At 50.0% G+C, this 11,624-nt stretch overlaps 1 protein-coding gene across 1 annotated transcript in view; it reads right to left on the bottom strand.

Moving 5' to 3' along the window:
• The window catches only part of tmem161a (transmembrane protein 161A), a 28,013-nt gene extending 17,762 nt beyond the window's left edge, over positions 1-10,251 (bottom strand). Inside the window, exons 1-3 of the mRNA XM_052038144.1 lie at positions 10,188-10,251; positions 6,237-6,340; positions 3,476-3,556 (exon numbers count right to left, since the gene is read on the bottom strand). Coding sequence (XP_051894104.1) covers positions 3,476-3,556; positions 6,237-6,340; positions 10,188-10,190 — 188 coding nt within the window. The 5' untranslated portion in view covers positions 10,191-10,251. The remainder of the gene's footprint in view (positions 1-3,475; positions 3,557-6,236; positions 6,341-10,187) is intronic.
• Positions 10,252-11,624: the final 1,373 nt, after the last annotated feature.

Raw genomic sequence — 11,624 nt, forward strand, 5'->3', positions numbered from 1 at the left:
ATAGAGAAGGGACGTGCTCAGACCGACGGTTTGAGATGTGTCTGTTTTAACGCAAGGAATATTGTGAACAAAGCGGATGAGCTTAGAGTGTGGATCAGTACTTGGAGCTATGATGTGGTGGCCATTATGGAGACTTGAATGGCTCAGGGACAGGAATGGTTACTTCAAGTACCGGGTTTTAGATGTTTCAGAAAGGACAGGGAGGGAGGTGAAAGAGGTGGGGGAGTGGCACTGTTGATCAGAGATAGTGTCACGGCTGCAGAAAAGGTGGACGTCATGGACGGACTCTCTATGGAGTCTCTGTGGGTGGAGGTTAGGAACAGGAAAGGGTCAATATCCTTACTGGGTGTTTTTAATAGGCTGCCCAATAGTAACAGGGATAGCTAGGAGCAGATAGGGAAAAAGATCCTGGAAAGGTGTGATAATAACAGTTGTGATGGGAGATTTTAATTTTCCAAATATCGATTGGCATCTCCCTAGAGCAAGGGGTTTAGATGGGGTGGAGTTTGTTAAGTGTGTTCAGGAAGGTTTCTTGACACAATATGTAGCTAAGCCTACAAGGGGGAGAGACTACTTGATTTGGTATTGGGAAATGAACCTGGTTTGGTGTCAGGACTCTCAGTGGGAGAGCATTTTGGAGATAGTGATCATAATTCTATCTCCTTTACAATAGCATTGGAGAGAGATAGGAACAGACAAATTAGAAAAACGTTTAATTGAAGTAAGGAGAATTATGAGGCTCTCAGGCAGGAAATTGGAAGCTTAAATTGGGAACAGATGTTCTCAGTGAAAAGGATGGACGAAATGTGACAAATGTTCAGGGGACATTTCTGTGGAGTTCTGCATAGGTACATTCCAATGAGACGGGAGTTATGATAGGGTACAGGAACCGTGATGTACAAAGGCTGTAATAAATCTAGTCAAGAAAAGAAAAGCTTACAAAAGGTACAGAGAGCTAGGTAATGTTAGAAATCTGGAAGAGTATAAGGCTAACAGGAAGGAGCTTAAGGAGGAAATTAGGGAAGCCAGAAGGGGCCATGAGAAGGCCTTGGCGGACAGGATTAAGGAAAACCCCAAGGCATTCTACAGGTATGTGAAGAGCAAGAGGATAAGACGTGAGAGAATAGGACCCATCAAGTGTAACAGTGGGAAAGTGTGTGTGGATCCAGAGGAAATGGCAGAGGTACTTAATGAATACCTTACATCAGTATTCACTATGGAAAAGGATCTTGGTGATTATAGTGATGACTTGCAGCAGATTAAAAAGCTTGAGCATGTAGATATTAAGAAAGAGGATGTGCTGGAGCTTTTGGAAAGCATCAAGTTGGATAAGTCGCCAGGACCGGATGAGATGTACCCCAGGCTGCTGTGGGAGGCAAGGAAGGAGATTGCTGAGCCTCCGGCGATGATCTTTCCATCATCAATGGGGACGGGAGAGGTTCCGGAGGATTGGAGGGTCGTGGATGTTGTTCCTTTATTCAAGAAAGGGAGTAGAGTTTTTCTGCTGTACTTCGGTACAAATGACAATAATAAACCAATACCAATAGAGATAGCCCAGGAAATTATAGACCAGTGAGCCTTACTTCAGTGGTTGGTAAGTTGATGGAGAAGATCCTAAGAGGCAGGATTTATGAACATTTGGAGAGGTATAATATGATTAGGAATAGTCAGCATGGCTTTGTCAAGGGCAGGTCCTGCCTTACGAGCCTGATTGAATTTTTTTGAGGATGTGACTAAACACATCGATGAAGGGAGAGCAGCAGATGTAGTGTATATGGATTTCAGCAAGGCATTTGATAAGGTACCCCATGCAAGGCTTATTGAGAAGGTAAGGAGGCATGGAATCCAAGGGGACATTGCTTTGTGGATCCAGAACTGGCTGGCCCACAGAAGGCAAAGAGTGGTTGTTGACGGGTCATATTCTGCATGGAGGTCGGTGATGTGTGTGTGCTTCGGGGATCTATTCTGGGGCCCTTACTCTTTGTGATTTGTATAAATGACCTGGATGAGGAAGTGGAGGGATGGGTTATTAAGTTTGCTGAAGACACAAAGGTTGGAGGTGTTGTGGATAGTGTGGAGGGCTGTTAGAGGTTACAGCAGGACATAGATAGGATGCAAAACTGGGCTGAGAAGTGGCAGATGGAGTTCAACCCAGATAAGTGTGAAGTGGTTTATTTTGGTAGGTCAAATATGACAGCAGAATATAGTATTAATGGTAAGACTCTTGGCAGTGTGGAGGATCAGAGGGATCTTGGGGTCCGAGTCCATAGGATGCTCAAAGCAGCTGCACAGGTTGACTCTGTGGTTAAGAAGGCATATGGTGTATTGTCCTTCATCAATTGGGGAATTGACTTTAGGAGCTGAGAGGTAATGTTGCAGCTATATAGGTCCCTGGTCAGACCCCACTTGGAGTACTGTGCTCAGTTCTGGTCGTCTCACTACAGAAAGGATGTGGAAGCCACAGAAAGGGTGTAGAAGAGATTTATAATGATGTTGCCTGGATTGGGGAGCATGCCTTATGAAAACAGGTTGAGTGAACTCTGCCTTTTGTCCTTGGAGCGACAGAGGATGAGAGGTGACCTGATAGAGGTGTATAAGATGATGAGAGGCATTGATCGTGTGGATAGTCAGAGGTTTTTCCCCAGGGCTGAAATGGTTGCCACAAGAGGACACAGGTTTAAGGTGCTGGGGAGGAGGTACAGAGGAGATGTCAGGGGTAAGTTTTTTACTCAGAGAGTGGTGAGTGCGTGAAATGGGCTGCCGGAAACGGTGGTGAAGGCGGATACGATAGGGTCTTTTAAGAGACTTTTGGATAGGTACATGGAGCTTAGAAAAATAGAGGGCTATGGGTAAGCCTAGTAATTTCTAAGGTAGGGACATGTTCGGCACAGCTTTGTGGGCCGAAGGGCCTGTATTGTGCTGTAGGTTTTCTAACATCAACATTTCCCGATCTCTCTCTGGTTCTCCCTCAACTATTCTATAGCATACATGTTCAAAGAACCCCTGTAGATTCATCAAATGTGATTTCTCTTTCATAAATGCATGTTGACTCTGCTCAGTCACATTATTATATGTGTCATGAGCTCACATCCCTTATGGATTCCAGTATTTTCCCTCCTGCAGTCAGCGGTTCCCCATTTTCTCTCTCCCTCCTTTCTTAAACAGTGGGCTCACAGTTGCAGCCTTTACTCCACAGGAACCGTTACAGAATGTATGGAACTTCGGAGGCTGACAACCACTTTCCATTATCCCTTTCAAAATTCTGGGATATTGATCAAGTGCTTGAGATTTATCAATTTTCAGGATCAATAACTTGTCTGATATTAGTAAAAGAAAACCCATTTCTTTTCATTTCCTCCCTTGGTTTAAGGTTTACCCACAGCTTCTTTCCCACTGCCAGAGTGAAGCGTATCTGATCAGAGGGATTATTCCGAGGTTTGTGCCAAAGGGTGAGAGTGGTACACGTTCGACCAACCTGTCTCTCCTCAGCCTTGGCTTCTGCTTTCCCGCTAGGGCTCGAAGTTCATCATCTGATGGATGTCTAAATCTGAAGAGACTGCAAGAAAGTAGAAGGCACAGTCAGCAGAACTCACGGATCCCATGGGGCCAGCGAGGGCACAAAGGGGTTGAATTTATAAATGACAGAACAGATAGAAGGCTGATTACAGAGACACAAAAGATTCTGCAGATCTGGAACAACACACACAAGATGCGATCAAACAGCATCTATGGAGGGAAATAAAGGCTGATTACAGTTTGTACCTCAGTGTTTGCACGGACATCCAACCATTGTAGTGGGCGTGGGGTGGGTTGGGTTGGGTTGGGTTGGGTTGCAGATTGGGTGGTGGTGAGGAAAGCAAGAACAAGAGTGGTGAGGGAGTGACGATCAAATATCATTCAGCAGCAGAGAAGTTCACTGTTTTTTTTCCTGCTGCCACTCTGGGGGTGAATTTATCACAAACTCCCTGTTCTCACTGGGAATCCAGTGGGTGCAGGAATGTAGTGGAGTGTACTGGTTACATCACTGGTTCACCCAGACAGGAATCTGTTGTAAGGATACAACTGGTTCACCGGTCTTTTATTGGGAAGCTAACACAAGTCCTTACTGGGTCTGGGCCTATACATGCAGACAAGAGTGAGGTGATGTACTTTGGGAGGACAAACCAGGGTAAGACTTACACAGTGAATGGTAGGGCTCTGAGGTATGCGGTAGAACAAAGGGACTTGGGAATACAGATCCACAGTTCCTTGAAAGTGGCATCACAGGTTGATAGGGTTGCAAAGAGAGCTTTTGGCAGATTGGTCTTCAGAAATCAGGGCATTGAGTACAGGAGTTGGGATGTTATGTTGAAGTTGTATGAGACATCGATAAGCTGAATTTAGAGTACTGTGTGCAGTTCTGGTCACCAACCTGCAGGAAAGATATCAATAAGCTTGAAAGAGTGCAGAGAAAATTTACACAAATGTTGCCGGGACTTGAGGAGCTGAGTTGTAGGGAAATGCTGAATAGGTTAGGACTTTATTCCCTGGAGTGCAGGAGAATGAGGGGAGATCTTATATAGAGGTATACAAAATTATGAGGGCTATAGATAGGGTGAATACATGCAGCTTTTTCCCCCTCAGGTTGGGTGAGACTAGAACCAGAGGTCATAGGTTTAGGGTAAAAGGTGAAATATTTAAGGGGAATCTGAGGGGAAACTTCTTCACTCAGAGGGTGGTGCGAGTGTGGAACGAGCTGCCAGTGGAAGTGGTAGATTTGGGTTCAATTGTAACAGTTAAGAGAAGTTTGGATAGGTACATGGATGGGAGGGTTTTGGAGGGATATGGTCTGGGTGCAGGTAGATGGGATGAGGGAGAAGGTCGGGTTGGCATGGACTAGATGGGCCAAAGGGCCTGTTTCTGTGTTATAGTGCCCTATGACTCTATACATAACTCCATCCAACATTTGAGGTTTTCATTCATGGATGTTGGACAGATTCAGGGTCAGCTCTGTGGCCTGTCACAGAGCGGTAACCGGGTAAACTGTAGTGCCTTTGCCTCATGCATGAAGAGCAACAGACTGTAGAAAGACAAGGCAGATAATTCTACTGTGCCTTTCACAATCCGAGGACAATGCAAAGTGCCTTACACACATCAAGGGACCTTCTAAAATGTAATCTTCACTGCAACGTGGGAGAAACTCAGTAACTGATTCACGCTCAGCAAGATCCGACAAACTGGAACCATGACCTGATAATCAGTTTTAGTTAAATTGGTTGAGGGATAGATAGTAAAGTCATGACCATAGAGTTACAGCTCAGAAACAGGCCCTTCAGCCCAACTCAACAATGCTGACCAAGGTGCCTGAGCCGATCCCATTTGCCTGCGTTTGGCCCACACCTCTCCAAACCTTTTCTATCCATGTACCTGTCTATGTGTCTTTTAAATGTTGTAATTGTACTCACCACTACCACTTCCTCTGGCAGCTCGTTCCATACACCCACCACCCTGTGAAAAGGTTGCCCCTCAGGTCCCCTTTAAGTCTCTCCCCACTCACCTTAAACCTGTGCCCTCTAGTTTTAAACTCCCCTACCCTGCTAAACAAACACCATGACCTTTCATCTTAGCTATGCTCCTCACGATTTTACGTACTTCTCTAAGGTCACCTCTCAGCCTCCTTCGCTCCAGGAGAACAGTTCCAGCCTGTCCAGTCTCTCCTTATAACTCAAGCCCTTCAGTCCGGGTAACATCCTAGTGAATCTTTTCTGCATCCTTTTCAGCTTAACGTCATCCTTCCTCTAGCTAGGCGACAGGAACTGTGCACAGTACTTCAAGTGTGGTTTCATTAATGTCTTGTACAGTTGTAACATGATGTTCCAACTCTTGAGCTCAATGCCTTATCCAATGAAGGCAAGTGTATCAAACCACCCTGTCTCCACTTTCGGGGACCTATGTACTTGTACCCCCTAGTCCCTGTGTTCTACAACACTCCCGGGGCTCTGTCATTTACTGTGCAAGTCCTGCCCTGTGATTTAGACTAGAACACTGGCCAGTGCACCTTGCCCTTGGGAATGGCATTTTAGGATTTCTTTAATTCATCCACAAACACAGGCAGCCCTTGCATTAAAGTCTCATCTAATTTGATCAAGTCACAGGGTTTCTGATGAGCTCAGAACCTGTGCAAGAACTCGAAACATCAGCAGAGCAGTTAAAATTGACAAACTGTATCCAAAAACAATTGAACCAACACATCTTACCTGCCATTGCAGAGCAACCAGCGACCAATGGAGTAATGAGGCACCAGTCTGTGCATGAGAGATGCCATCAGAAGGCTCACCACAAGCTGAATGCCAATTACACCCTAGTAAGAAACAAAATTCGTAAATTACAGAAAGAACAGCAAGATTGGCCTTCAGTTTGCATCCGTTCCTCTGACTGGAAGAGTTTGTTTTCTACATTAATAACCACTTCTGAATCCTTCCTTACAAGGTCCAAGTACTCCACTGTTTTGAGACTGCATTTTAAAAGCATCTTTCACAATCACTTCAGAGTTGGCCAGCATTTAGCAGATGGACACCCTGGTGCCCTGCACCACAGTCCACAGCAAGTGCACCCGGCCAAGGGACACCAGCACCACCACATACCACACTCAGATCCCTGGTTCACCACAGCTCACCGATACATAAATGGAAGCCAGAACCCTGGACAGCACTACCTGTTGTGCCAGATACACCTAAACCCAATGTACAACATGGTCCACCAATGCGCAACGAATCCTAGACCCATGGCCCAGTAATGCTGCTATTTCATGGAACTTCAGAGATGTATGGTAGTGGAAGCTGTGCCAGGTGGAAAGAAACTATTCATCCCACAGCCTGGAGCACTGACAGCTCCAGTCCACAGGGCCATGTCCAGTTCTTGCATAAATAGGCCTCTATCACATAGTACGGACCCTTTGGCCCACGATGTTGTGCCGACCTATATAACCCTACTCCACGATCGATCTAACCCTTCCCTCCTACACAGCCCACAACTCTCCATTTTTTTTTACATCCCTGTGCCTATCTAAGAGTCTCTTAAATGTCCCTACTGTATCAACCTCTACCACCTCCCTCGGTAGTGCATTCCAGGCACCCACCACTCTGTGTAAAAAGCCTCCCTCTGACATCTCCCCTAAACTTTCCTCCACTCACCTTAAATGGGTGTCCTCTGGTATTGGCCATTGCCGCTCTGGGGAAAAGGTGCTGGCTGTCCACTCTATCTATGCCTCTCATAATCATATATACCTCGATCAAGTCGCCTCTCATCCTGCATCACTCGAAAGAGAAAAGCCCTACCTTGCTCAACCTTTCATCATAAGACAGGTTCTCTAATCCAAGCAACATCCTGGTAAATCTCCTCTGCACCCTCTCTAAAGTTTCCACATCCTTCCTATAATGAGGCGACCAAAACGAACTCAATACTCCAAGTGTGGTCTAACCAGAGTTCTATAAAGCTGCAACTTCACCCCATGGCTCTTGAACTCAATCCCCTGACTAATGAAGACCAGCATTCCATACGCCTTCTTAACCACCCTATCAACTTGCGTGGCAACTTTTGAGGGATCTCTGGACTTGGACCCCAAGATCCCTCTGTTCCTCCACACTGCTAAGAATCCTACTATTAACCTTGTACTCTTCCTTCAAGTTCGATCTTCCAAAGTGTATCACTTCACACTTCGCTAGATTGAAGTCCATCTGCGTCCCAACTCTGCATTCTGTCTATATCCCATTGTAACCTACGACAACCTTCTACACTATCCACTACAGCTCCACCCTTCGTGTCATCTGAAAACTTACTAACCCACCCCTCCACTTCCTCATCCAAGTCATTTATAAAAGTCACAAAGAGCAGGGGTCCTAGAACACATCCTTGCTGAACACCACTGGTCACGGACCTCCAGGCAGAAACCGCTCCATTTACTCAACCTCTGCCTTCTATGGGAAAGCCAATTCTGAATCCATGCAGCCAAATTTCCATGGATCCCATGTCTCATGACTTTCTGGATGAGCCTACCACAGGGAACCTTGTCAAATGCCTTACTAAAGTCCATATACACCACAGACACTGCTCTACCTTCATCTATTTGTTTTGTCACTGCCTCAAAAAACTCAATTAGGCTCCTGGGGCACGACCTGCCCCTCACAAAGTCATACTGACTATCCCTAATAAGTCTATGCTTCTCCAAATACTCGTAAATCCTGTCCCTCCTTGGACTCTGTCTTTACCTCTCACTGTCTTGGTGAAGTAGCCAGCATAATCAAAGACCCCACCCACCCAGGACATTCTCTCTTCTCTCCTCTTCTACCGGGTAGAAGATACAGGAGCCTGAGGGCACATACTACCAGACTTAAGGACAGCTTCTACCCCACTGTGATAAGACTATTGAACAGTTCCCTTATACAATGAGATGGACCATGACCTCACGATCTACCTTGTTGTGACCTTGCACCTTATTGCACTGCACGTTCTCTGTAGCTGTGACACTTTACTCTGTACTATTATTGTTTTTACCTGTACTACTTCAATGCACTCTGTACTAACTCAATGTAACTGCACTGTGTAATGAATTGACCTGTATGATCGGTTTGTAAGACAAGCTTTTCACTGTACCTCAGTACAAGTGACAATAATATACCAATACCAAAAAGAATTCTCTCCAGTAGTTTGCCTGCCACTGACGCAAGACTCACTGGTCTATAATTCCCAGGATAATCCCTATTACCTTTCTTGAACAAGGGAACATTTGCCATCCTCCAATCCTCTGGTACCACTCCTGTGGCCAGGGAGGATGCAAAGATCGTCAACGCCGCAACAATCTCTCCCCTCGCCTCCCGTGGTAACCTGGGGTATATCCCGTCCAACCCCCTCAGGCAGTGAGTTCCAGGCTCCGGCACTTTCTGGGTGAAAGCATCATCCCTGCATCTCCCAATGGCCCTACTGACCTCCGGTGCAGTTACTGACCTCTCTGCAGGTGCTTCCTGTGCCCTCTAACACCTTGGCTTCGAAATAATATTCAAGACTTACAATTCCTTCTGCAAGCAGCCTGCCTCACACTGGGCCAGGGCTGCCCCTGACCCCGAGATGTGGGGGTGGGGAGGGGGTCAGAGAGTTCACTGCCTGACCCCTACCTTTGCCCCTGGGGAGGGTTTGGACTCCGTGGTTGACCCTTGACCCCCAGCGAGGTGGATCAGGTCCCTGCCATTGACCCTTTAACTCATCCCCCACCGTTAACCTTTGACCCCCAGTGAGGGGGGGGGTCTGGGCCCCGCCGTTGACCCCCGGTGGTGGGGGGGTCTGGGCCCCCCCGGTGACCTTTGACCCTGGGTGGGGGGGGTTCTGAGCACCACCTTTAACCCTCGGTGGGGCGGGGGGTCTGGGCCCCCCGTTGACCCCCGGTGGTGGTGGGGGGGGGTCTGGGCCCCCCGTTGACCCCCGGTGGTGGTGGGGGGGGTCTGGGCCCCCCGGTGGTGGGGGGAGGGGTCTGGGCCCCCCCGTTGACCCCCGGTGGTGGTGGGGGAGGGGTCTGGGCCCCCCCGTTGACCCCCGGTGGTGGTGGGGGGGATCGGGGCCCCCCCGTTGACCCCCGGGGGGGGGGGGGGAGGGGTCTGGGCCCCCCCCGTTGACCCCCGGTGGTGGTGGGGGGGATCGGGGCCCCCCCGTTGACCCCCGGGGGTGGTGGGGGTGGGGTCGGGGCCCCCCCGTTGACCCCCGGTGGGGGTGGGGGGGATCGGGGCCCCCCCGTTGACCCCCGGTGGTGGTGGGGGAGGGGTCTGGGCCCCCCCGTTGACCCCCGGTGGTGGTGGGGGGGATCGGGGCCCCCCCGTTGACCCCCGGTGGTGGTGGGGGCGGGGTCTGGGCCCCCCCGTTGACCCCCGGTGGTGGTGGGGGGGATCGGGGCCCCCCCGTTGACCCCCGGTGGTGGTGGGGGAGGGGTCTGGGCCCCCCCGTTGACCCCCGGTGGTGGTGGGGGAGGGGTCTGGGCCCCCCCGTTGACCCCCGGTGGTGGTGGGGGGGATCGGGGCCCCCCCGTTGACCCCCGGTGGTGGTGGGGGGGATCGGGGCCCCCCCCGTTGACCCCCGGTGGTGGTGGGGGGGATCGGGGCCCCCCCGTTGACCCCCGGTGGTGGTGGGGGGGGAAGCCGCGCCCGGTCCGAGGCTCCGCTCACCATCTCCCACCCGTCACCGCAGCAGCGGCACCGCCATCGCACGGACCCGCAAACTCCGGCGAACTTCAGCAACGATTGACAGCTCGATCAACCAATCAGATCGTCGGCCTCTGCCCATCGCCGCGTCCTGTGACCATTCAGATCCCCGGGAACTCCGTTGCCCCGGCCCCTGGATTCTTAACCAATCACAGTGCTAAGTGGGCGCGTCTCCCCTGCCAGCCAATCACCTCGCACCTTGATGTCAGGCGGGTGAGCCGTCGTTGCGAGGGTTGGACGCGGGGCGGCCGTCGGCGCACGGCCTTCTGGGAGTTGTAGTTCCGTCCCCCCCCCCCCCCCCCCGTCCGCCGCGGTTCTGCAACGCGACAGGTCACAAGGTGAACTTCAAATCCCAGAATCCCGTGGGCAGCCGCGGTTGCGCGCCTGATGAAGACTCTTATTTTAAGTAGCGGAAAGTTTGAGAGTTGCGGCGTGTGGGCTGCGGCGTCCCGCACTCGCAGCAGCCGCCCCCTGACGCTTCGCATTCCCTTTAAAGGACGCAAGAGCGTTTAAAGGGCCGCCCCTGGTTTATTTCTGGCTGGAGGTTGGGTTACAGCCGCTGCTCCAGCGCTGAAGCAGCCCCCGCACTTGCCCCCACGGACACTCAAACACACGCTGAGTAGCTGGCACCCAGCGAGTGCGCTCGCAGTCTGCGGCATCCTGGCCAGGGCTCCGTCCACGCAACACCCTGCCTTCAAAAACAGGTCGAGGGTCCCGTCAGATGCACCAGTCGCTGTGCGCACAGGGGCGATGAAAACGTACCTGCAGCAGCAGATCAGCAGCATTCACAAGAAAAGCGTACATTACACAACCTTACACTTTCCTACCCGTGTATCTTTCTCCATCCGTAAACTCTCAAAGGCAACTATACTCGTCTAATTCTCGCCTCTTAAGCATCCATATTTTCCACATAATTTCTCAATGATCAGCAGTAATTGAAAATAATAAAGCGAATATTTTAAACCCATGGATTTATGCAAACAGGTTGAGTGAACTCGGCCTTTTCTCCTTGGAGCGACAGAGGATGAGGGGGGACCCGATAGAGGGGTATAAGATGATGAGAGGTATTGGTCATGTGGATAGTCGTGTGGGCTGAAATGGTGGCCACAAGAGGGTGCAGGTTTAAGGTGCTGGGGAGTAGGTACAGAGGAGATGTCAGGGGTAAGTTTTTTACTCAGAGAGTGGTGAGTGCATGGGATGGGCTGCCGGAAACGGTGGTGGAGGCGGATACGATAGGGTTTTTTAAGACTCTTTTGGATAGGTACATGGAGCTGAGAAAAATAGAGGGCTATGGGTAAGCCTAGTAATTTCTAAGTTAGGGACGTGTTCGGCACAATTTTGTGGGCCGAAGGGCCTGTATTGTGCCGTAGGTTTTCTATGTTTCTATACACAATTTTTACA

The sequence above is a fragment of the Pristis pectinata genome, chromosome 24, assembly GCF_009764475.1.
Source record: "Pristis pectinata isolate sPriPec2 chromosome 24, sPriPec2.1.pri, whole genome shotgun sequence".
Taxonomy (NCBI): domain Eukaryota; kingdom Metazoa; phylum Chordata; class Chondrichthyes; order Rhinopristiformes; family Pristidae; genus Pristis; species Pristis pectinata.